The sequence below is a fragment of the Pelodiscus sinensis genome, chromosome 11 (assembly GCF_052426305.1).
Source record: "Pelodiscus sinensis isolate ZL-2025 chromosome 11, ASM5242630v1, whole genome shotgun sequence".
Taxonomy (NCBI): domain Eukaryota; kingdom Metazoa; phylum Chordata; order Testudines; family Trionychidae; genus Pelodiscus; species Pelodiscus sinensis.
This window is the reverse complement of record NC_143062.1, coordinates 48,717,790-48,744,421: the sequence shown is the minus strand read 5'-3', so window position 1 is coordinate 48,744,421 and position 26,632 is coordinate 48,717,790. Positions and strand designations below refer to the sequence as shown.

The 26,632-nt window shown below is 41.3% G+C and overlaps 1 protein-coding gene across 8 annotated transcripts in view; it reads right to left on the bottom strand.

The window, feature by feature from the left end:
- CADPS (calcium dependent secretion activator) overlaps positions 1-26,632 on the bottom strand; it is a 418,422-nt gene that overhangs the window by 55,949 nt on the left and 335,841 nt on the right. For 4 of the 8 annotated variants that reach the window (XM_075938474.2, XM_075938475.2, XM_075938478.2 and 1 more), the window contains 5 exons: positions 24,465-24,621; positions 23,740-23,881; positions 15,818-15,964; positions 11,604-11,759; positions 5,850-5,997 (listed from right to left, as the gene is read on the bottom strand). In XM_075938474.2, the coding sequence (XP_075794589.1) occupies positions 5,850-5,997; positions 11,604-11,759; positions 15,818-15,964; positions 23,740-23,881; positions 24,465-24,621 (750 nt within the window). The remainder of the gene's footprint in view (positions 1-5,849; positions 5,998-11,603; positions 11,760-15,817; positions 15,965-23,739; positions 23,882-24,464; positions 24,622-26,632) is intronic. The other 4 variants (XM_075938477.2, XM_075938479.2, XM_075938481.2 and 1 more) reach the window with 1 other exon arrangement.

Below are 26,632 nucleotides of genomic sequence, written 5' to 3'. Positions count from 1 at the left end.
GGTTGGGAGAAGGGAAGGTATCTGAATTAAAGCCACAGACAGCAGTAATGTCTGCTTGTACCTGTCTGCTACAGCTATAGGTTGGCAAGGTGGCGGCTGACCTAGGTCCACCGATCTGTCCCAAACATCCCCCGTTTGACAGCCGTGTGGGAGCCCTTTGACACCCAGAATGCAGTGTGGCATCTGCACTCCTCTGAGCAGGGGCCAGCGACTCTCTGGGAGGAGGGCGTCAAGCAGTGAGGGTCAGAGGTGGAATCTGAGCAGTTCTTGCCTCGCTTGTTGGAGGTGGTGGTGCACTCGTTTGTGCTCTTCAGAATTACTATGAGGGCTCAGTTTCATTCCTGAGGGTGGAGACTTGTCCACTCCTCTGGGTGTCCTTCCACCTGAGGTGCAAGTTTCTCCATCTCTTTCTTGCTGGAGCTGATGTTTTCCTTTCTGCTCCAACTGCCCCACAAGGAATCTCTGGATGTGCCGCGTTTGCAGAAATTTGGTCAGGATTATAGTTGACCGGTGGGACGCAGGCCACATGGTGGGGAGTCCGTGCCAGTGGATGAAAGACACGTTGCAAGTAGTGTCTTCAGCACCCCCTAACGGAAGCAGCTGGGAGGGTGTAACCATTTTGAGTACGTACATCAGGGATAAGTCTAGACTAAATCCCTTTTTCAGAAAAGGGATGTAAATTAGAAGTATTGAAATTGCTCATGAAGTAGGGATTTAAATATCCCATGCTTCATTAGCATAAAAATGGCCACCACTTTTTTTCGGCATGGAGCTTTGTCGGAGAAAAGAGGCAGTCAAGAGGTTGATCTTTCGAGAAATAAAGCCTTTTTCAAAAGATCCTGTAAACCTCATTTCATGAGGGATAAGGGATCTTTTGAAAAAGGCTTTATTTCTTGAAAGATCAGCCTCTAGACTGCCGCTTTTCTCTGCCAAAGCTCCGTGCCGAAAAAAAGTGGCTGCCATTTTTATGCTAATGAAGTGCGGGATATTTAAATCCTCGCTTCATTAGCAATTTTGATGTGCCTAATCTGCCTCTCTGTCGGCAGAGAGATGCAGTCTAGACACACCCCAGGGGTCGGCAATAAAACATCCTGCAGTCCGCAGGGTTAGTCCCGGTGCCTCAGCAGGCATCCGAGGATCGCAGCTCTGGTTGGCCGCAAATCGCAGAGAGGAATGTTTTGCCCTCCTCTGCTTCTGGAGAGGCCATACTTCTGGCTGGTCTCCTGCTCTCAAACAGCCAGTGTTCCCAAGGGGGCATGATGGGAACACAAAAAGGCTTTGGCCAGGTCACCTTTCTCCTGGCCATGCTTTCTAAGGGTGCATGTAAAGGACGGGTGTATATGAGGAAGGGTGTGTATAAGGAAGCTCCCTCTGGTATTTGTTACAAGGCAGGCAAAGCTAGACTTAGGCCAGGCCTACACTAGACCCAGCAACTTGGCTTAAGGTTAGCAACTCCAGCTATGTAGACTACGTAGCTGGAGTTGGCTTACCTTAAGCTGAGCTTGGCGGCAGCCCAACAGCAGAAGGTGGCTTCCGTTACTCCTTGCAAAAGGAGGAGTACCAAATGCTGGCGGGAGGCATTCTCTGAGTTCGATTAAGGGAGTCTTCCAAGGGAAGTAGTGGGGACAAAAGACCTATCTGGCTTCAAGATTAACCTAGATGGGTTTATGAAGGGGATGGTTTGATGAGATAACATGATCTTGGCAACTAATTGACCTTTCACTATCAGTGGTAAATAGGCCAATGGTGGGATGATAAGAGTTACTATAGAGGACTTTTTCCTGGGTGTCTGGCTGGTGAGTCCTGCCCACATGCTCAGGATTCAGCTGATCACCATATTTGAGGTCAGGAAGGAATTTTTCTCCACGGTAGATTGGCAGAGGCCCTGGAGGTTTTTTGCTTTCCTCTGTAGCATGGGGCACGGATCACTTGCTGGAGGATTCTCTGCATCTTGGGGTCTCTAAACCATCATTTGAGGACTCAGTATCTGAGATACAGGTGAGAGGATTATTCCAGGAGTGGGTAGGTGAGATTATGTGGCCTGCACTGTGCAGGGGGTCAGACTAGATGATCATGGTTGTCCCTTCTGACCTTAAAGTCTATGAGTCTATCTTAACTAGACTTGCTAAATCAAACTCTGGAAGATTGATCGTGGCAGTGTCGATCTTCCTTTTAGCTTAGACAAGACCTTAGAGCTGCTTTGTGCTGGTCATGCAGTGGGCTGCAGTGCTGTCCAAGCCTGGGACTGCAAAGTGTTGCTGAGAAACTTGGCACAAACGATTGGGTAATGTCACCTGCTTAATTTTATGCATGTAATAGATAGGCACAGCTCTCCTGCCAAAGCTCTTGCATTACTTTTACCTACTAGAGATCAATCTTTACACTGAAAATGAAATCCATTTGACATTCCTCTTGAAATAATTACCCACCTAGGAAAAGTTTGTGCTGTGAATTGGAGGCAAAAGGATTTCTAAGAAAATCCTTATTTTGTACAAGTCTGTTTCATAGTGGCATAAGAAAAGGAAGGATTTGTAGAATTCATGTGATCTGAGTCAGAGAATTGATCTTTTTCATTCAATTTAACAAAAACTTTTGAGAGAGTTAATCAAAATTAGCTATTAGACAACTAAATAAAATCCACAATCCCTATATTAAAATTACTCAACTTGACTTCACGTGATGCATATTTGCCTTGTCATGTAACAGATTGTGTGTATGTTGCATTTCTGTTAGGACCATCTGACCTTGGATATTAAATAAAAACATACTAGACCAACTGAGAAACATTTAATACATAAATTTATACCCATTGAGGTATTAAAAATTCAGAGGAAAAATAAATATTTAAGATGGTAAAGTATGTTTACCAAATGTTTTAACAGCTGCCTTTAGATATAAAGACATGGAAATGAGATGATGGTATGTGTTCAGTGGAGTAATACTTTTAAAACGCATCAAACAATTCATGTCTGTAAATGAAAAGTGATACAACTAAAGACAGTTTTAAAAGAAAGGGCTTGTAGGTAAAAATGTTAAAAGTTAGGTCAAATCATAGATCAAAAGAGACTCTCTGTACTAGTGTGTGGCTTTCACTGTGATAAAAATTGATGGTATATTTCCAAGTAGTGTCTACTTTGGCTAGAATTGGGCAAACTATGACAAGTGAACAGTTCTTTGACAATTTTAGCCCTTTTTCTTGTTCATGAACTGCCTGCCAACACTTTGCTGTTTGTTGCTTGGAGAATAGATTTTGCATACACATTTGAACACGAGAGATAATCATGAAAGGCCCATGAAGTGAAATTGAAACATATGAATAATTTAAAGTCCTATTTTTAAGAAATTAAGAAAGACTTAAGTGAAGCACTAACCTTATATGACCATGTGCATTGGGGTGAGCCTCACTCCAGTGAGTTAAAGGGAGTTGAGGAGGCTAAATTAATAGCTGGTTTTCATTTCACTAGTTACATGTTTTTAATTTATTTGATGACCATCTCTAATTTTAGCTAAAAATTGGAATGCAATACCTGGATTAGCATTTCTGAACACAATAATTACAAACGTACACACTCGCACTCTCTTCTATCTGAATCTTTATCAATCCTTTTCATCTGCCAAATAAAAATGTTTCAACCCAGACATTCAGACAACTCAAAGAGGAGGGGAAGAAGCAAAAACATGGTGTGGCATGAGCAGTGAAAGGCAAGATGAGGGTAAGAATGTTTATTAAAAAAGCAAAGCAAAGCAAAAGGAGTACTGAGTACTGCAGCCCTAAACAGTAACTTATGCACTGATAATTTACATCTGATTTACAGGTCTATTAGTTCAGCTATTTGTTAAAATTATCATACCACAGCAACTGCAATTTCACACCACAGTTCAGTTATCTCCGAGCTACTATGCCAAACACTTTCTTAAAGAAGCATACAAAGATTTCCTGGGACTTATGCTCACTCTTGGTGCAACTGAGAATAGCTGAGTGGTTAAGGGGGGTGAATGTCGAGCTTTGATTTCTGAAGATTTTAGATTTCTCCAGGCCAAATGCAAAATGGATCTGGTAGTCTCCACCATGCACTTGAAACATATAGTTCAATGGAAACGGCAGGACTTAAGGATAGATGAGGAAATTCACGCAGCTCCCGCCAGCATTACTTCTGGATTTTGCCAGTGCTGTCAGATCCTCATTTTATTGGGTAACAACAGACCCTGACCATTTTTATTAACTTAACTTGCTAGCCCTGTCGTATCCCATGTTCTGTGGGAGTCTGCCTGATCTTACAAATGTCACCTCTACCACCAATTCAACCCACTATGGCCAGGTTAATTATGTAGCTGGAGCCAATGTACCTTAATTCAAGTTTTTTGCCATCTCCACAGTGGGAGACCGATGAAAGCAAATGCTTCCATCTGCTTCCCTTACTCCTTGCAAGGAGCAGGAGTGTTGGTGCAGACAGGAGTGCCTTCTGAGTTTGATTTAGTGGGTCTTTACTAGAACCGCTAAATTGAACTCCGGAAGATAGATCGCGGCAGTGTCGATCTTCCCCATTGTGAGGACATGGCTTAAGGGTTAATGCTTGATTTGCAGTGTGTTGGAGAGTAGATTAAAATATTAGCATTGCAACCCTCACCTTACTGGCTGATAAGGAAGGGGCTATTATGGCTGTTGTGGGGTTGGAAAACTGGGGGATAAAAGTGGAGATGGAGGGCAAGAATGAAGAAAAACTTGGGAGTAGACATGTGATTGCACCAACCAGCCTTATAGTCATGCCTTAGGCTGATGAGAATCCATTTAGTACGTGCCCTAAATAGGCTAAGGAAACAAACTCAACAATCAGAAGCTTGGGTCTCCTCTTGCCCCCCAAAAGAATATTACAAACAAAATGTTACAACTGAAAACATTAAAAATAAATAAATGAAAGGGCCTGACCCAAATCCAAACTCCCACAGATTCGAATGAGCTTTGGATCACACCCTGAAAGAGGATTATTGATCAGAACAAGATAATTAAAAAGAATAAACAACTCACAATGATTTATTATCAATTCTGAACTTGTAAAGCTAGAGTGGAAGATCTTATCTCGGAGACACCCACTGGCAACAAGATAGGAGATCTAAGCAATATTTCTGAATTGATTTGAGCCTGGTATATGAATATTTAACTTAGCTTAAAGCCACTGGAGCACAATGATCATGATGATGCATTTAATCTAGCCCAGTTTAGCTACTTTGAATATTAAATATGGAAATTTCAAGCTGCAACAATGTCTTTACAAAGAACAAGATGGATCAGCAAGTGATTAAAACTGGATTGTTTCAGAAACCTTGAGTCATTAAGAATCTGGACGACTGGGATCATAAAACTTGGTGATTACAGCCAATATTCAGGGAAGTCAAATTAAGTAGAATTTAAATATACTTTAGAAAGTTGTCTTTTTAATAAAACAAACAGTTTCATACTTTTGTTTTCCTCCTTTTTGTCTACTCAAAAGTCTTATCTTACAAATCTGGTGACTACACGTAAGCATTCATCTTTTTGGCAAAGATCTGCCTGGCTCCAAGGTGGAGCTAAGACTCAATAAACACATTCATCATGGATCAGCAGGCTTTAAAGTTACCTGACACACATCACATTCTTTGCCAGCAATCACTACTAAATGACTGGAATTCTGAATGCCCATATCCATTAGATAGATTTATTTGCTGGAGAGAACCTGAATATTCATCTGCCTACTCTATATGGTAGGGTAAAAATCCACAATTGTGAGAATGTTTCTGAGACTAGCAGAATAGGAGATGGGAAAATTCATTACGTTTTTTCTAAATTTTATAAAAATAATCTGCATTGTTACCTCTTGGCCCATTTCCATACTGCAAAGTTTTGTTGACTGAGCTTTGGCATCAACCATAACATTAAACATGGTGCATATTGACTGGGGGACTCGGAAATCCGTTGATCGACTAGTTTTTTGCAGCTTTACTTCAAATGCAATCCTGGTCCTATTAAAGAAAGTAGGAAAAGACCATTTTAGATACAGTAGCTAATAATATGCAGAACACAACACTTAGCGAAAGAGAAAACCGAATGCTACCATAAATGGTAGAATACAATTACTTCAAATGTGTTTGACTACAAAGGACTTACCAATTTAAAAAAAACCACACACACGCTGTGTAGAAAGTGCTACAGAGGAAGTGTGGAACGGTCTCAGAGAAACTACTGCTTTCTCATACTTGGTAAACAGTGTGATGAGATTACAAAAAGAAGTGTTAAAAATGTACACCTGTAATTTGGACTGTTTTGGCTAATTTATACCTACAGCTGAAATGCAATCAGACCGTAAACATGATGAATTAAAGGAAATTCTCTCGATTGGTACACGATACTAAAAACAGATGATTGCAAACCTCTTAACTGCTTAGCTGGAAGTCCATTATTAGATTATGGCAATTCTATCTTTTCACAATGTTACTGCTTGCCTGAATCTCTGTTTAATTTTCACAAATGTTCCTATAAGTCGATTCTTTGAAAAACAAATCCATACCTATCAGGATACCTTTACAAAAAGTCAGTTGTAAAATAGTGCATGTGTATAATTACACACACACACACACACACACACACACACACACACACACACACACACACCCACACCCACCCTTCTCCTTGCCAAATTTTACTCAGTTAAACGAGTTTTTAAAATTTTTTCATCAGAGTATTGTCCGATTAAAGACAGTAGGATTGGCCGACAATAATTTTGAAATACTTAGCCACAAGTAGCTCTGGTATTTCATATTTCAGTAATACTTTTAGTGTAATGAGAAGTGATTCCTCTTTCCTAAATTCTCTGTAGGCAAAATGTTAGAGGGACCTTGTAGTTAAGGGAGTACAATGTTAATTACGAGAAATACAACACAGAATTGGTATATCAGTTGGCCTGTACCAACAAATATAGAAACCTGGAATTAGAAACAACAAATAATATCAATGACACCTAATATCTTTGACTTTCAAGGATCAGAAGGGGCTACACAAATGTAGGCTGATATCTAGAAATGATGCTCCCAATTCTGTAATCAGATCTGTAGGAGCACATGGGCCTGCCAGCTTGACTCTGATAGCCGAGTCAGGGTCTTGGCAGGAGAACTCATTTCCCACACACTGAGATGCAGCCACTTGTGAAATGGGGCAGCTGTCCAACAGTTCAGGGCAAGAGTAAGCTCTAGGTTAGAGGAAGGAGTGAAGAAAAATACCACATCAAAGTGGAACTTCTGGGAAAATAGAGGTGGGTAGAGTGAGCCAAATTCCCGGTTGCTGTGACCAGGGAGCACAATATCTTTGGCTTGTGCCAGCTGTGGATTGGGCCTGATGTAATTACCATTACTCCAGATGTTAGCTAGAGCACAGCAGTTAGCACCCTGATGGAGACACAATGCAATGGAATCTTTAAACGATCAGGACCATGGTTTCTGGGTCTCCCTGGAGAGAGGAGCGTGATCTGTCCTACAGATGTTCAAGCATCCTCATGAACTTGTCTCTAATTACAGTACATTTATTTAAAAGGGCAACCGAAGTATACAATATAAGTACTCTGAGGTAGAGAATACCCCAAGGTACTCCCCAAAGTACATAAATGCAAGGTTTATTTATGTTAAAAGAAAAGACAATTCATGGGGTTGAGAGGCACATTGGATGTATTGTATGGACACATACTGGGAGGTGAGTTACGTCAAAGCCCAAGCATGGAGAAGCACAGAAATCCAACCCAAGCATTGAAGAATTCTCTTTACTTCTAAAAGGATTTAGCAGTAGGCCAGCAGCAATCCGAATTCAGGAATAACATTCGATTTTTTTGTGGTGTAGAACCACTCAACTCCAGCTAGTTATTAGCTTGATATAATATTTACAGTTTACATAATGCAACCTAGAGATTCAGATGGGTACATTTGTTTTCAGTTTGCGCCTCGAGAACAGAGTCAAACAATGGAACAAATGAAGACATTCAACATTTTGATCAGACAGTACACCGGCAAAGCATGAAAGGGTAGCTTTTCTAATGCCACAGGTATCCCAATCACCTCAAGATCTTTAAAGAAGGCACAGCATAATTAACAAATCTTTATGACTTACTGTGTGGTCTACAGGACAAGATAGAATAAGGGATTTCCCTAGTTTGACAGTATCTTAACGAAGGCTAATGTTAACGAATGTTATTTTACGCAGTGTGCAAGAGGAAATAATCTCCATTACTACGCCAGCCACCTGCATCCATAATCCAATTCCTTTAATAAACATGCCTTTTGGGTTATCAGGAAGGATTCTTTATCAACACGCAAAGGTTTACATGTGAGTGAAGGTCTGTACCTCTCTGGGGCTTGGTCTACACTAGGACCTTAGTCCAAAATAACACCCCCCCCCCAAGATCAAATTTGTAAGTGATGCGTCCACAGTACCAAGCCCATTATTCCAGAATAAGGGACTGTGGAATTGGAACTCTAGGTCCTGCTTTTCATGAGGAGTAACACTGAATGTGTAAATTCAAAATAACATTTGTGGATGCTCTGGTGCCACTAATTCAAACTAATTGGCCCCCGGTAGGTCTCCCGCAGCTCCCCAGAGTGCTTGCTGGGGCTCTGAGTCCGAGGTAGCATATCCCCATTAACAGAGCCTGCCTCAGACGATGTTCGATTCTTCCCCATTGTGAGGTCACGGAAGTTCGAATTTGTAAAATCGGGTGCCCAGAATTCGAACTTAGTAAATTCGAAATAGTCACCGAGTGTAGACATGGCCTGGGAGAAAATCTTGCTGTGACCGGTTGGGGGCAGTGTTGGGAAACGGATGCCGGCTGTTGGCATTGCCCATGTCTTCCTCTCTTGCTCCCTTTCCCTTGTTTGTTTTGTGATGGCAGTGGGAAGCTGACCTTGCTGGCTGCCATGGCTTTCCTGCTCCATGGAGTAGTATAGGGAATCAGTAGCAAGAGACTGGTGCTGTCTGGCCCTTGCGCACATGGATGCAAATTGCTTCCCACCAAGCTGACAAGGCTACAAGAGGCTTCTGCTGAGAGCATAGGCCATTCGTATCCCTCGCTGGCAGCACACGGCGCTTCCTACTTGCCCTCCAAGAGGGTCGGAAAACAGGATTCGTATAAGGGAAGCTGAGTGCTTGGGGATGAGCAATTTCACCAGTCTGGGATTATCCAGATTGGCCCTCAGTCTCATGCTCAGGAGGAATGGTGAAAAGGTTATACCTGCCAGAGCACTGCTGTGTTTTATCCACTGCCTTTGCCTGCAACCTCCTGCAGAGAGGTCCAGCAGGCAAAGGAGGATGAAGCACCAATGCACAAAAGCAGGCCTACAATGGGACGTCAGCCCCATGGCCTGCAATGGCTGAATTCCCTTGCACGATTCTACAAAGACAGCGGGGGAGGGAAGGGGGTTGTGGAGCATGCAAGCAACTTGAAAGGTTCCCGCCCAAGCTCTGCTTGGGAAGGCAGAAGCAGCCCGTGTGGGAAAATGCATCTCGTCGATGTCCATGACAGGACGCTGCAGGTCTGATTGGCTGCCTGGAATCCAGCCACTGGAGTCACTGCATTTCTACAGGAGCCATAGGGCTGGTCTTTACTCCAGCACTGGCCTTTACTCCAGAGAATGGTCACTGGTTCTGAGCGCCAATTACTGAGCCCAGACCTTGACACTTTGTGGAGGGCGAGGCTGTGGTCCCAAAATAGGGAAGACAAAAAAAGGTTGCACAGAGCCACCAGCACAGCCCATGAACCGAGCCCCAGACCTGCCAACAGGGGGGTAAAGGGGACAGTAGCCCCGGGACATGGTGATTCAAAGGGGTCTGGGGCTCCTGGCTGCCACCGGGGCAGCAGCGGCCCCTGAAATTGCTGCCAGACCACCACCCTGTATGGCTCTGAAGGATGAGGTGGGGGGCGAAGTGCCACGATGCGGGCAGCATTGAGAGCTGGCTGCCTGGCCCCGCCCCTTCCTCCTGAGGTCCCGCCCATTCCCCTGGCCCCGCCCCTTCCACCTGAGGTCCCACCCCTTCCAGGGGAATGGACACCTGCCCAGGAGTCCATGGAGGCTGAGAGTCCCCCGACCTAGCTCATGCCTGTGGTGGCTTTCGCCTGCCTCTCTGCCTATTCTTTGGCCATTCACTTCTTTTCATAACAGAGGATGCAAATTTCATTTCTTCCCCCCCCAGCCTCCATCACTTCTCTCTGAAACCAGCCAACCAAAGGCAAACAATTATGGGCAATGTTACAATTTAGTCTTGATATTTCCTAACCAACGTGACAGCTCTTAACATATTCGGAAGAGCTCCTTTAAGGTACATACGTCATTTGCTATGGTGATTTTTTTCGAAGGCGGCCGTTAAGCCTGAATGGTTCATTGTACAATCTCCCTTGCCCGTCAGTTTCTGTATTTTTCTAGAATGCAGATGTGGTTTTCACAAGTGTGCTGAGAGAGCCCACAAGAACATAAAAATGGTGATACTGGGTCAGAACAAAGGTCTGTCTAACCCAATATCCTGTTGTCTGACAGTAACCAATGCCAGCTGCCCTAGAGGGAATGAACAGAACAGGTAACCATCAAGAGATCCATCCCCTGTCACTCATTCCCAGCTTCTGACAGAAGTTACGGGAACCATTCCAACCATCCTGGCTAATAGCCAATGATGGACCTATCCTCCATGAATTTATCTAGTTATTTTTTGAATCCTGTTAAAGTTCTGATCTTCCCAACCTCCTCTGGCAAGGAGTTCCACAGGCTGACTGCGAGTTGTGTGAAGAAATACTTCCCTTTTTCTTTGTTTTAAACCTGCTACCTATTAATTTCATTTGGTGACCCCTAGTTCTTGTGTTACGGGGAACAAGTAAATAACTTCTCCTTATTCACTTTCTGTTTACCAGTCATGATTTTATAGACTTCTATCACATCCCCCTGCAGTCATCTCTTTTCCAAGAAGAAAAGTCCCAGTCTTATTAATCTCTCTTCATTTGGCAACTGTTCCAAACCTCTAATCATTTTTGTTGCCCTTTTCTGAACTTTTTTCAGTGCTAAAATACCTTTTTTGAGATGAGGTGACCACATCTGCAGGCAGTATTCAAGATGTGGGCGTACCCTGGATTTGTATCGAGGCAATAAGATAGTCTTTGTCCTATCCTCTATCCCTTTTTTAATGATTCCTCACATTCTGTTTGCATTCGCGTGGCTACTTCTACGGCATTCAACTCTCCTGTGCTCAAATGTGTCACACAGACTGACTCCAAAGGAGGCACACATTAAATAACAGCAGAGAAAGCCAGAAATGAGGGGAGCTTGCGGACTTATTGTGAATAAGCCTTCTCTAGAGCCTACATTTGAAAGATGTTGCCTTTTAGAGGAAATATTTGCACAGCTAAAAAGCGTGCTACCACCAACCGGATGGTAAACTGGATGAGAATAAATAAGGGTTTTACAAGAAAGATGGCTGAGGTCAAGTCAAAAGAGACAGTATGACCATCTCATTTTTAATGAGGGGGAAACTCTTCCCTCCTCCCTCCCCAAATTTCTTATGAGATGCTACAAGAAACCCTTCCAATTCCGCTGTCTGGACGTACCTCTTAACACAAGACTCGATCATGTCACTTGCCATAAGTTTTAGACGCTGTTCTAGGTGCTTTCCAAATTCTTCCTCAGGCCAGTGTAAATCCCGAATGAAGGTCTGCAGGGCATCAAGTTTCCAAAACAAATCTTCAGAGGTCCCTGATCCATTGCTGGCAGGGTAAAATGAAAACAGAAGTCATATCCCGGCTCATGCTATTGGAAACCTGATGTGGAGACCATTCTTGTACAAGTTTAGGGCGTACAGTGGCTTAATACACAGAACAATGCTGGATAATCTCCATCATCAGGCTTTTGAGGTTTACCATACATTTGCCTAATCTATCTTGCTGTTAAAACTCACAAATCTTTCCAGACCAGATGAGAAGACAAAATTATGAATTACACACAGTAACTGGAGAAAGTGTGTATGGTAAAAATCAGCCTTAGCTAATAACCACATGGGCATATGTGATTATTCAAAATTAAGGCTCAAATTTGCAGCAGAAAACCCTTGACTGATAATAACTACAGTACATGAATGTATGCAGTTATTCAAATGTAGGGTTTCATGCATTTTTTCTCTTCAAATGATATATTCCAAATTTTCCCCCCAAGGATACCAGATAAAGGACAGTGCTAACAAGTGGTGAGCGAGGACACGCCTTATCTCTTGAACAGCTGGAAAAAAATCAGGGTAAATCAATTGAACTAAGAACACTAGACATCTCAAATGAAAGAGTTTTGGTTAGGTCGACTATTCCACCTCTCGCAAATCAGCCTCTTTTGAAGGCATCTACGGACAACAGATTTCTGTCTTTTTTTTTTAATTTTATTTTTTTGGCAATGTCTCGGGTCTGTTGCAAAAGTCTGAATTCTTTTCAAAGTGCATAGTCTTACCCACTCCTCTGCACAGATGGGGTGCTTCGGGCTCGTCGTGTGTCGCTACTTTGGTTCTTTTCAACTAGAATTGTGTCGAAAGCCTCCACTTACAGAATAAAATACAGGCCTGGATTGTGTTTTGTTGGTGCAGAAAAATTTATCTATAACCCTTTTCTCCTCTCTCTCTTTTTTTTTTCATGGTAATTACCAAGAGATCTTCAAGAGCTTCAACCCCCTCCTCGCATACCACTATTGCTAACACAGTAATTGATAAGATGTTTAACACACCATGCATTACCACTTGTGCTGACATCGTCTATAGAAACAGATGAGGAAGGGTGTTTCTATTGTGACAGATGCCAGCTGCATTGAGTTAATGCTACAGAGGGAAGTACAGCTGATGCATACATGGCAACCGCCAGGTGAAAACCATACTCTCAACATGCTAGAGGGGACCTGGGGGGGAGGGGGGCTTGCGCTAACGAAGGTAACAATTTAAAGAACGCATCAGCTCAGAAGTAGGAACAGATGTATCTGACACTAAGGGAGAGGGAACACTGAAACAAGTCCGTAATAATGAACGGCGAGTGGGTACAAGGGAACTGGGACACTGAAAAGATAGAGAATCAGGCATTTCCTTACATGGTACCTTGAGTCAAAACACTGTTTTGTGTCACTTCAATAGCACAGCCCCGGGAGTCAACCTATCGAAATTTGTGGTTTCTTCAGTTTGAGACCTATGCTTGGGAATAATTAAACTTTTTCTAATCTAATCCCAGTTTTGGAATGGCATGAATTTATGTTTTAAATAATTAAATACACATGAATGCAATAATTGGTATTTATTACAACAACATTATGACACCCATCTGGTTTCAGAATTTTCAAAAAAAATACTCTCAGTATTTTTTTTTCCTTCTTTTCAACAGCTCATAATTAGGTTTTCCTGGGAGGAAAATAATATTCCATGTTATGTCCAAAATGAACTGTTAATTGTTAGTGCAAAACCACCAACATCACTTTGATCAGCTAGAAATTTGCAAAATGCCTTTCACACCTGACCTTTAGTTTTATTAAAGAAGATTGTCAACTTTTAACTGTCATGTCTTGATTCTTATCTTTTCAAAAACAAGATCACAGAGCATGCACAGAGAAAAAAAGTAATACAAACTTTCAAGTATTATTTACAGATACTGCCTAATCTAGCCTTTAATACAGCCAACTTAGCATGAATATGAGTTGTATTTCTTTGAAATATAAATTACTCCTAATGTTTCCTTTTTTTAAAATAAAAAGCCATTTGTGTTGTCTCCAGTTCTGTAGTATTGCTTTCTAAAAGGATACCTGTGCATAGAATCCAGGTGTAGATGTAAATTAAGTGTAGTTTCCTATACCTGGACATTTGCCCCCCCCCCCCCCCCCCCCCGCCTTCCTGCTGAACAAAAGGTCTACATTTATTGTTAATGGGAGACTTTCCATTTTGGGGTAAAGTGTCAATGTATTCCTAAATACAAATAGTTACATCAGTAAGCATGTCAGCCTGTCCTCAATTCTGGTATAAGAAGATGATAAAAGCAGATCAGACTTCATTTGTTTTCAAGTTTAATTGAGAGTACCCAGAGTGCTAAATTACCAGGCTGTGTGTAGCACACTTCACAGGCGAGTGAACTAAGCAGCAGTTTTAACACACCCACTGGGGGAAAGCACATAGCCAGCGGAATGAGGGGCGAGGGAGACTACTTGGGTGGCTATCCTAAGTCATTGCTTGTGCCACTACAGACACACTGCTATATGTAGTGCTTGTGTGTTTATGCAAGCTGGGAATTCTGCCTTCCAACTGATGTGCAGATGTACCCCGAGGCGCTGCCGCTTGACAGGTTATTCTGGGCATTGCAACCCTGAGCTACACCAAAGCTTTGCTGAAATGATATGCTTCATATTAAGCACCTGTGGACCTTTACAGACTGCCATGGTGCTCATGTGCTTCAGCAGGTCGCAGGCCACAAGTCAGGGGAGCACGCAAAGAATGTGTTTAAAGTTAACCTGGCAGTGTGGTCCTTTTGTGGGACCGTGGCGCTTTGCAGGGCTGGCATGGCATGGCATTTCTCCCCATCCAGAGGCTAGGAGGGATGGAAGGATGGGGAGGGGATAGTGACAGGAGGAGTGGGGAGAGAAGACAAGTATCGTCTGTTAAAACAAAGTGACCCCCTGGGGTGGTGCTGGTGAGTTGGGCCTTTCTGCAGCAGGGAGGGGGTTTATGAGGAGTCGGAGAGTGGTGGGAGTTTGTGAGAAGCTGTGTGTGTGTGTGTGTGTGTGTGTGTGTGTGTGTGTACGTACGTGCGTTTCCAAGCCTAAGCACCAGTGTGTCCATACTACAGGGCTTGTCAACAGGAGATATGTGCCCCAGTAACTGTCCAGTGCCCCTGTGCCTGGCTGAGACGATCCTTGTGCAGTGTAACATTGCACGGTCACTGCTCAGCAATCTGAGGCGAGAATTTAGGAAGTCTCAGTTGTTGTGCTAGTAAATGTGATTAGAATGACCGCCCGACCCTCCCTGCTGGCTTTATTTATCCCTTTTGGTTCCAATCTCTGGCGCCGCTCAACGGCTGTGACCATTGGTGCCGTCACTGTGCGAGTCACACGCGCTACAGTGAAGAGCAGGCATCTGGAATGCCTCTCCACTGAGTGTCACAGGGCAGTCACCCGGTTTGTGTGAGGTGGAGGAATGTAAAGCGCTCACGATTCCTTAGTAGAGACTCGGGCCCTGTTTGATTTCCTACATTTGGTCCAGGACATTCAACATGATTGGGAAGCATCGCGGCTTGGATGGCGGTGCTAGAATTCCGTTCCCAATTAGGCTCCCGATATCATGCATATGAACCCTTTTCGATGCCCTTCCCTGACTTTGTTTGTGATGCTGCACAAGGATTCCAGGCAATAAGGAACATCCAGAAAAATAAAACTCACTTTTAGATCTACATCTGGTCCATGGACATGAGTCAATTTGCACGGCAGTTTGTTCTTCCTATCTTTTGAGACATGTCACCTCAGGTTCTAGGTCTGATAGTTCACATTCCAACAGGACTGCGCCCCATTGTCAACAATTATTTTGTGAAGTGAGACGCTTGCTCAGGCTTCCAGCGGGCGTACGACAAAGTCTCAATATTTATAAAAACGTATAATGTACATGCCAGAAATACATAAGGGGCTGCCTCATTTAGTAAAATAGCTAATTACCCATCTCTGTCACTCTTTTAAAGTTATATATAATGCACAGAAACAAACAACACATATCCATGCCAAGATTACTTTAAATTTAAATGAGATCTAATGTGAACTCAATACACACTCAGAATCATATATAGCAGCCATCCATGACGGTGCAGAAAAGCTAGGCATTTGTGGAATGCCTAGTGGGATGTTAACTGGTAGGTTTGGTACTTTAGGGAGATTCACATTGGGTAGATTCACATTGGGCAGATTACTTGTTAAACTCCTGTGGAAGAAACAGACAGAAAGAAAAATACCGTAACAGTGACAATGCAGATGTAGCAGAAGCACGTGACACTCATAAACAAATCTGCAAAGTTCACAGCGAGACAACAGTCAAAAAACTAAAGCAAAAACATCTCAGAAAGAAGCATGGGTATGGAAGGCTTAAGTGTGGTGTTTTGTTTAGTCTGCAATAAAAAGCAAGTTACTTAAACAAAAACAAAATCAACCAACGAAGAAAAATCACAAAGCTGCAAATTAACAAACTACTCAAACACCCACACCAAATAACTTAATTTGCAGGTCCTGATACAATTTCAGAGCACAGGAAGTAGCTTTTAATTAAAAAAATCGATACCACGAGCAAGCAAATCTGAATTCTTATACCAACATTTAGATTGGAGGGATATAGGAAACCGCTACACTGAAAGACCTATCAGGAATTTTAAAGGTTTGTGTCTTGGAATCGGGGTTCAAAATAGTAAACATCGAGGGTAAAATCCAGCGCCACTGAAATCAATGGGGATTTTACCATTGTACTCGGTCAAGCCAGGATTTTATCCTTAATGGAACCTCCCCATTGATCCTGCTTTCTCCTAATTTGACAGAAATGTTTGTATTTGGAGCATGTGAATGCAGTTACATGAACTGGAAGAGAAAAATCCCAATCTCGCAACTGTATCCACGCATGCAGACCTTTGTGGAGCCCCACAGGTTCATGATTGCTAGACCCTCAGAGAGGAGGAGCATCTATCTAACGGTGTGCACAGATATCTAGGTGTACATTTTCAGTGTGGTATGCAGAGGATCAGGAACAGATCTTGAATAATAAGCATGAGATTTGTATGTGCATGCTTTATAGTCAGAAATGGGGCTATGAGATGTACTCAGTGGTTAATTCTGAAGAATGTAAAAATGAATTTAATAGCAGTCTCAAGATGCACAATTATTATATGAAAGAACTTTCAAAAATGATTTAGTCTCTCAAAATGATTTAATGCAATATGCCTTCCAGAAACAATATGCAGTAAAATAATACTGCATGCCCATGATTTTCAAAACATCTCAAATATTTTAATATACTAGGTCCCTACATCGGTGAAATCGCTATCACCATGGTTTAAAAGCATCTCATCATAACGATATTTTACATGTCAAATAAAACATTCATGGACCTTTAGTATCTGGAAGCTGTAGAATTTGGGAAGTTTATTCCTTGAGCTCTTTGATGAACAAGTCATCTTCAGAAATCTCTCGCTTTCTGTCTTTACATAACATAGTGTGGCATAGACAATGAAAATTCTTTCCAGTCTCATTTCAGAGACAAATCCAAGAGTCCTGCCACAATTTTCACTGTGCCTTTATTTCCACTTGGAGTTTGAGACAGTAAAAACTGAGTTAGGACACTAGATTTAGTGCTTAATTCTGTAGTGTTGACTGGAATTAATACAGTTTCAGGCACTTAGCTTTCAAACAATATGTGATGTTTTAGAAATTAATCCAGCCTTAACCATCTAGTTCAGGAACATGAACACATAGGATAGTTGTTCCAGAACTCTGCTTTGGAAGGTCTTTTCTACTTCCTTCATAACTATTGTCTATTAGGCAACTTTAACAGCAATCCTGCAGAACTGTGTAATCTCACGTTCTACTCTTCCAATGGATTAGCAATTTTCTATAGGTGAAAATACATTTTTGAGCTTAATTTCTTATTATAAATCTATTATATCAGAAAACAAAGGTAAACATAATTCTATCAATACTGGATATAAAATGGGTAATGCATTAATACTTTTAAACTGCATCATTACAAGACTTAATATTTGCATTTCAAGGCATTGGTTAAATAGCCAAGAGGCAGAATGATTTGGATTTTCATTCTTAGCTTCTGAATAAAGTCCGCTCTCTGTGGAATAATGTGGGGTGAAAAAGATACTTTCTGATTTATTTATGTTACTGGTAAATTGGACTTCACACTATCTGCTTGTTCTCTTTAAGAATGAAGAAACCTACGCCAGCGCTCTTCTCGTGTAACAAAACTATCTCGTTTCCATTCAGACATGTATATGCCTCTTAAGGTGAATATGATTTTCAAATGATACACACATTTCATAATGTTTGAGAAATTGTTTGAGCTTTAGGAATGGTATGACAATGTAATTAATATTGATATTGAATAAATCAAAAATAGCAAGAAATGGATCACATATAAATGTATAAGGAAGAGCAACTGAAACAGATTAGCCAAATGGTGAATACACAAATAAAAAAGACCTTTGTTTTTAATACTAAAAATTCAAGATACTGGTGTCATTCATTAAAACATTGTATTAGTAATGTATGATTTCCCAGAGAAAAAAACTATACTGTATTCAACATTTAAACATATGTTTTTTATACAACACATTATTTTGCTGATACTTTGTGGCCCTTGCAAATGTAAGTTACAATTTTTAACAGCAAAATAATGTACTGCATGTTGCGTAATGTTAACACACTGGGTCTGATTTTGAAAAGAGTCTCTTTTCCATTCACAAGTTGCAGGTGCAACTGTTTTCACATTTGTACATTTAATTATCTTATTTGTAGCTGCAATCAGGTAGCTAGAGCTGTACATGACAGCAATATCACCTGTAAATATTTGTGCCTGCGTTTATTCAAACCATAAAACGATACCTACAAAATGGGAAGCTGCTTCTAAAAATCATCCCATAGCTATTTAATACAAGATGCTAACTGTGGCCCCAATTCAATAGTGTAATGACACATTAGTGGTGGAGGCTGGGTTGGGTCTTTGGGGAGTCATTATGTGGAAAGGGGAGTTCTGTCAGATTGCACAGTTCACTGTGCATTGTTCTTCTATTTGCACCCATTTCTTGTACCTTCTACAATTCATCCCTCCATTGTCTAGCGATCAAAACCCCATCGCAGTCATGGTGTGAAGTGACTAATGGCTTCTCGGTAATGTACCTTATGAAAACACGTTAAAAAGTTCTCTTTCCCTGTTGTAGCATTGACCACAGAAAACAAGTAAAAATGCATAAGAAACTACATCATAAATGCCAGACTATGCCATTGACATAGCATAGAGTGGGCAGAAATCCTGGAGCTTTTACTGAGTTAGCCCACGTAGGTACAGATCATATAAATAAATCAAGCGACTTGGTGGGGCGTAAACCTTCAGTTCCCATCGGTATCCTGCAATCACTTAGATCACTTGTTCCTTTAATTCCTCTAGAAAGTCTATTTGATGACTGTAAATGCTACGCCAATTCAAGGAGCAGTTTTCCTATGAAGCCCCAGACTGCTCAGAGAGGTTGGAAGTAAAATCTGCACTGGTTCTCTGTGGCTTGTTGTCCAGTACGTAACAGTAAATAACTTACAAGGACTTTTACCTGGCAGGCCATTTTTTGCCCCAGGATCATCTTCCTGGCAGGACAACCTCACCTATTTGGTCCAACTTGCAACAGGTCACATGTTATATTACTATATTATAAATAGTTTATGAATGATTAACAAATGTTATGAGCAGACTGTGTTTTGGATGGTTCTAGGTACAGGAATATAAAGTGTTGAAAACAGGTATAAGCCATGATTATGACAATACCACCTGGCTCTTGTATAGCCCATCTTTCCTCAGTAGATCTCAAAGCATTTTACAAAGGGGGTCAGTACCATTATCCCCAATTTAAAGAGGGACATTGAGGCATGGAGAAGGGAAGTGACTTGTCCAAGTTCACCCACTGGGTCAGTGGCTGAGCTGGGAACAAAAACCGGATCTCTTGAGTCACAATCCAGTGATCTATCCCACTACTGGACCACTCTTTCAGGTTATTAGTCCCGTTTTATAGATGGAAACAGACGCACAGAGAGATTAAGTTATAAGCAACCTGTTGGACTCTAACAATCTATATTAACTGATGGACAATTTATTACAGCATTTTATTTTCCTTTTATAACATGCTTACCAACTAATCCATAAGAAAGCATGGCCATTTGGTTAAAAATTCAACTTGAAAAGAAGTGCGGAGAATGACCTTCTTGTACTAAAATACATTGACTTTTACAGTGTTACAGTAGATACTTTTCTGAGCATTCAGGTTTCCCAGAAGAGATCTGTAGAATTTTCCTCCCAAACCAACTCAAAAGGGCACCAGTGATCATTACCAGACAGTCTGCTCAACAGACCCTCAGTTGCCAACAGCTCTGTATGTAGGACACATTTAGCTATCTGGTAGGACCTATGGATTTCAGAGTTCACTGAGAAGCTAGTGAAAAAAAAAAGGCTAATGGCATAAACCTTCCTTTCACCTGACTTTATATACAACCAACCTGGGATCAGAGCTAACTAGCACACTCTAGGATTGGATTTGCTATTTCATGTTCTGTGCCTAGTGTTCCACACACCTACCAGTCACATAAACTGGTACAGGGTAGGTCACCTGTGTATAAGATCTACAGTTACACAGAGCTTGTACACAAGAGTCAATACACAGCCCTGACGGATATTTTCCCTCAGTGTTTTCAACATTTAATCACTTGGCCTCTATTTTACTGTTGATATGAGTCTACAGCAAGTTAAGGTAGCCTTAGGTGAACAGCATCCAGCCATGAATAGATAAAAACAACATGCTTGTAGGCCACTATCAGGTTAGGTTAGAGAGGATCACGTATTTCAGTGTAATCAGGAGCAGAAAGAAGCCTTTTTAAAAGGCTACTGTTGAGTTATTTCCTGGCTGTCCTGAAGTAATGAAATTTCACTCTCATAATCTGATGTAAAGATCTAAAGCAGGAGACATATCTTCTGCTTCACCTCTTCCGACCAAGTGGGAAGCCCTTCTTCACAGCTGAGTAAAAGCAGTGCAGAATTTCCAAGGGCAAAGATGGTTTGTTTTTAGCAATATCATTTCCACGGTAGCTGCCACATTACCATTCATTGGTGTAACAGGAGAAGGTCAAGTGAGTTGCCTTTTGCACTGTTGCAGTGTTAGAATGCTGTTTTGTTCAGTCTTTCTTGTGGATGTACAAAGGAAAAAAAAAAAGGCAAATATGCTGCCAAGCCTGATCCGTGCAAAGGGGAGGGTCCAACCACAAGCTGGCCTTTTTAAACTCCTCATTCATGGGCGATGAGTCAGCCTCTGCATTGACTCCTTTTCTAGGATGTTTACGGCTCCTCTTTCCCCCAGCTGCCAAGCATCATTCTCCTCTCTCAGCTGGCTGGCCAGCTCAATTGGCCCCAGCTCAAGATGCCGGGCAGTGATTCCCGTGAATGTTAAAAAAAAGGGGCAAATATCAGTGTGTAAACATTATCGTAAGTTCATCTGGGAACTATGTAGTGGTGGTGACGCATTGTCACCTTCGCAGAGCCGCAAAGCAGGACAAATAGCCCAAAGAAATCAACTCTCTCATACTGTGAATGGGTGGCGGAAAGAGGAGGTACGTGGTGGAGCTGGGGAGAAAGAGTTAAATACATTGAGTCTGCTCAAAGGCTGACTGTGGGTTCATAGATTCTAGGGCCAAAAGGGACCTTTGTGATTATCTGGTCTGGTCTCCTGCACAACGTAAGCCAGAGAACAGCCCCAAAAAATGCTTTTGGGAAAACATCCAATATGGTGAAGAATAGCACACTGTCTGCCCTGGAGCCGAAGAACGAAGATTCCTTAACATCTAGCTCTGAACCATGTCCCAGATATCATCCGAATGATTGGAATGAGATTCCATATTTTCCTTCACATGGTGCTTTTTGTACCCTGTGGTTTGCCCAGATACGTTCCAAATGCCCTTATGTCAAATCCCAGTGAGGTATCTTTCTCAACTCTCTCCGGTAAATTAAGAATGAAATATTTGTTAGTGAAAAAAATTATTAAAAAATGATTGTTTTCTTTAAAGGAACATAAGTTTTCCATGAACAGATCACACATACACCTTGACAAAGCATTTTTAAATATCCCAGTCCACCCTAGAACACAGATACTTATTTAGTTGGTTCATGTAAGTTACGCAGCACTCACTAATAAAGGTTGCTCAAAGTGCATCGTTAGACTAAGAGAAGAAGTTTTCACAACTTTAAGGATACATTAAAATTACAGTGTTAATAAATCAGAAACTCCCCGCTTGAATTTTGAAAGTGATAACGTTCCACATATCCAAAAAATTAATGTAACATTTGAAACCCCAAATCATTGATACAAAAACATGCATTTAAATACATCTCTGTTTGGAGTCTTAGGTTAGTTAAAGCCAAGAATATTCATTATTTTAAAAAATATTCAAACATTTGATTTAAAACCAAATAAAACAACAAAAATGCAGGGTTATGTACTATGGTTAAATGAGGTGACTGCACCTATTTTATAAGGGAACTATTACTAAAGTCATGCTGTAAAATGAAAACTAATGCTAGCTTTAAAATGCATTTAAAACACATCATTTGGCCACTCAATAGATCAGCATTCTGTGCATTTTCAGGGTTACATCTGTTTATTTTTGTGACAAAAATGATTTTTTAGTGTTTTTAACCCTGTTAACACTGCAAAGCCAAGACAGGAAAGGGCTTTGATCTGGATTCTACTTCTTCTCACGTATTAACCTAATGGAATGGTGCAGCCCCACTGAAAAGAGGGATTGCATGTGTGTAAATGAGGGCCTTATTCGGCACACAGAACCTTTACTGCTGATGGTGATGTACTAGAAAGAACGAACCATCCTGGATACTCATATTTCAGATTGTGTTTGGAGGGTTGACTCTCAGCACAAAATCTGTTTGCCGATATGGAATCTTTTTGATATGGAAAACACTGAAAGACAACACACCCTTTTACTTAATAACTTTTCAGAGAAGATCAATCTCTCTCCACTTTTTTAAAGGATACATTTCCTTCCTAGTACCTAACCATGTCTTTTTGGAAGAGGACAATATTCTCTTAACACTTAGAAATTTAAGGAATAATCATTTATACTATAAAATTGGCATTGTTTTAAAGGACTTTATATTTTAAAAATTGCACAGATCTTAGGCTAGGAGCTTGAGCTCTCGTTACATTCATTCCTTAGTTTTAAGCTGTCAGTTCTTTGAGATCAATAAACGATTCCGCTCAAATCGTCTCTTATGCTTTTTGCACTAATTTCTGCTCTATGGTAGTTTTATAGCACACCTTTAGGATAAGTACCTTCAGGATCTCCCCCAGCCCAGTTTAAAGACGTGTATTTCTGAAAGCACATAACTTTACGGCAGTCTCTTGCGCAGGGGCCCTTCACAGATTGCATTTTAAAAAAAAAGCAATCCAGCAAATCAGCAGTAGCGCTCAACTGACGAAGCACATCTCTGCACTATCCCTTCACAGGGTGGGTGGAAAAAAGTGAATTTTTAAATAAAAAAATGTAATAGTGACCCACCCAATGCATAGGGCTGGATCGAACACAGTAAAGCAAGGTTTTTGTTGCATTTAAGAGCAGCATTGGAAAAGGCTTTTTAGACTGGGCAATAAGAGCTAAAAAGCCATGCAAAACGAGAGGATTTCACGTTTCTCATCTTTCCATTTGTATAGGTGGAGAGTTCAACTTAAGTCAGCATGGCACTAAACCCGCCCGCCCCCCACATATTGCTTCTTTCATAAACCTTTAAAACCTGTAACAAATTCGGCCTTATATTTTTAGGATTGTACTAGAAAATATAAGGCATTTGCTGAATGCCCAATCTAGCGTTTACTAATTCATCTCTGTATGAATCTCCATCCATTTGCACCCAAACGCCGATTGTATCAAAGGAGATTTCCTTACTTTACTGGCTCCCATGATTCCCGCTCAAAGCCCCTGTGAATTGATTGTGCAATTGAGGACTCCATCAGATCGACATATCTAACAACAAGTGGAGCAAACAGGTCTTGAAGGTGTTTGTGGAATTTTCCATTGCACAAATTATCTAGAATAGATAAATAAAAGTATAGTAAGAAACTATTGTTACCTGCCCTACCAGCATGCAACATAACATTTCAATCCTGGCTTGTTTGCATTTTTTTTGCATATAAGGCTATTTTATTTAATTTATTGTAGTTAATATAAAACCTGGATGTCTTTCCTTTCCTTTTATTAAACGCTTTAGGATGGGGGCCCATATTTTGTAAAATATGGTGCATGTAGAGATGCTTAATCAAAATAACTGTAATTTACTAACCATCAATAATGCACTCACCAGAATGGACCTGAGTGAATAGGACAGTAAAGAAGTTCCACTCCCTGACTTTGAACAAGAATTTCTCTTTACTTTAAACAAATGCCTGAGCAAATGAAAGGCAGGAAAAGAAGTTTTTGGATTTTATATTAAAATCAAATTAATAAAGGATATAAGCAGCATTTCCCCCGCAAAGGCAATCACAAAGTTAAACAGTTTTAAAGGCCCATCCCACAAGATGGGTTATCTGTACAGAATGGAAAGGCCAGAAATAGCATCAATAATCTGTCAGACTTGCCCTATCAAAAATAAATGGTCAAAATACAATACATACAGTCACTGCGGAGGAAATCATTTAGGAGCTGAAATAGTGGAAAGCTGTCCCATGTGTCTGGGGGTTGCACCTCTAAGGCAGCATCTGTATCCACTGCAAACAATGACAGGAAGGTTTCTGCATGTTCAACCATTAAGTCTGACCACCAAGCAAAGGCCTTAAAATTTGGTAGAAAAAAACAATAATAAATGTATTAGAAATGTATTAGTCTTATTAAAGCACAGAAAATGAGAGGAGACCATTTACCTTAAAGAAACAGTGCAACCCATCATACTAGCTTTATTGTAAAGAGAACAGTGCTTCCAATTAGACCCTGCACATACAGTGCATATGACATAAGTTATTCACCTACCATTTTGATACACCAATGTCTCAGAGCGTATATTCAGAACTTGCACTCTAAGAATAATCAGTTGTAACATGACAAAGAAAGTGTCTGTTCAATTTACAATAACCCACTGAAAAAGAGTCTTGAATCATGCTGTTTACTGGAGAAGTCAACTAGTTCTTATTCTAAGGTATAGAAATCTGGGAGTTTCTTCACTGTGTTTGTGGGTTTTCTGCTCTGTTTTTCAATGGTTTTAAAATTTATTTGGAATCACTAAGACTATTCATCTTGAAATGCTAGAAGCCTACACTTTTATACTCTGCCCTAAAATCTCTCACTCTTATTTAGAAATAGCATCACCAGTAAAAATTACTACAGCACCTGTGATTTTACATGGTTAGGTATAAAGCTCTTTAAACTTATTAGCATAGTTTACAATGCCACTTATTATGAATGTGTTTTTAACCATTTTCAGAACTGTGAGATAGACATGTCAGGATACCAAGATTAAAACATCAAAATCAAGCCAGGACCTTACTGAGACAGGAAACATATATACACTTGAAAACCAAAAAATATCAGTGAAGTAACTCATTGTCATGCACATGGGACTTTGAAATTCACCGGACAGGTTCTCTGAAGTGACATTCACATCATACATGGCTCAGATGTGAATGTGTTTCAAACACATGCATGCGTGTTTAGTCATCGCTTCTGGCTGGGAACATGCAGTATGAGCGGTGCTGCCAATAGGACTGTGTGCAGTAATTTTTAGGTGATAGGAAACTCCTCAAAGATTTAAGGTAGCTAGCTAAGAAATAGCACCCATATTTCCAAGAGAAGGAAACCTAAAAAATAGGCACTGGACTAGAAAGATGAAACAAAGACGACTGAGAATAAACATGCCAGTTTAAAGAGAACCTGTCAGCCAGGAATATGTATTTTTGCCTCCTGAAAAGAAGTTTCTAGTAGACCTGACTGGACGTTTATTTTTCTTAGGGCACAATGACAGCAGCATTTGCTCATTAAGCCTTATTATTTCGCTTGGTTTAGGATGGGGCGGAGCTTAACATTAACCCACCATGAGAGTAAGGAAGGTATTTTGCCATATTCCGATACCTGTACCTCACAACATTACCGCCAGCGGTAGAATCCCTCCCTGGTGCTCAGCTTCTAACTACACAAGCAGAACAGCCACGAGGCCGAGTCTCCGTTTCATTCTCCCAGTGTTATGTGGCTCTGTCTCCACTGACCTCAGAGTCACACCAACATAAAACCAGCGGAAAAGAGCCAAGAATCAGCCCCCGCCCCGTGGGAGAGTGCGGGGTGGAGAGTTCAGCCGGACTCTAGAGGGAGCATAAACAAAAACCACTTTTTTGGTACAGTCCTAACTGTGTAGGCGAGGCCTGCCTCGTGTGCTAGCAGGAGGACCCGTAGGGCAGGCCCTGGCACGGTGCAGGACCGCACTCTGCCTGTGGAGGGAAGCAGGCCCGGCCAGAGTAGCTCCACCCCATTGCTCAAGTGGGCAGGATGAGGGGGGGAAAGGGCAGAGAATGGGAAAAACTGTGGCTCCATCTCCCTCACCAGGCCCAGTAGCGTTTCTGTGCTGGCACTGTGGGGAGGGCCTCATGCTACCCTGGATAGTGACCTGGGGGCAGTTTTATTTCCTCCCTGAAGCAGCACAAAGAAAATTCCCCGACATAGCAACACACAGCCCTAGTCTGGGCCGACTGGAGACTGACAACTGTCAGGCATCACTGCTAAAAATATATATATAAATAAAAAATCTGCTCCCATGGATGTTCAGGGAGCCCAGGGTCAGCTGCAAAGGCAGTCGTGG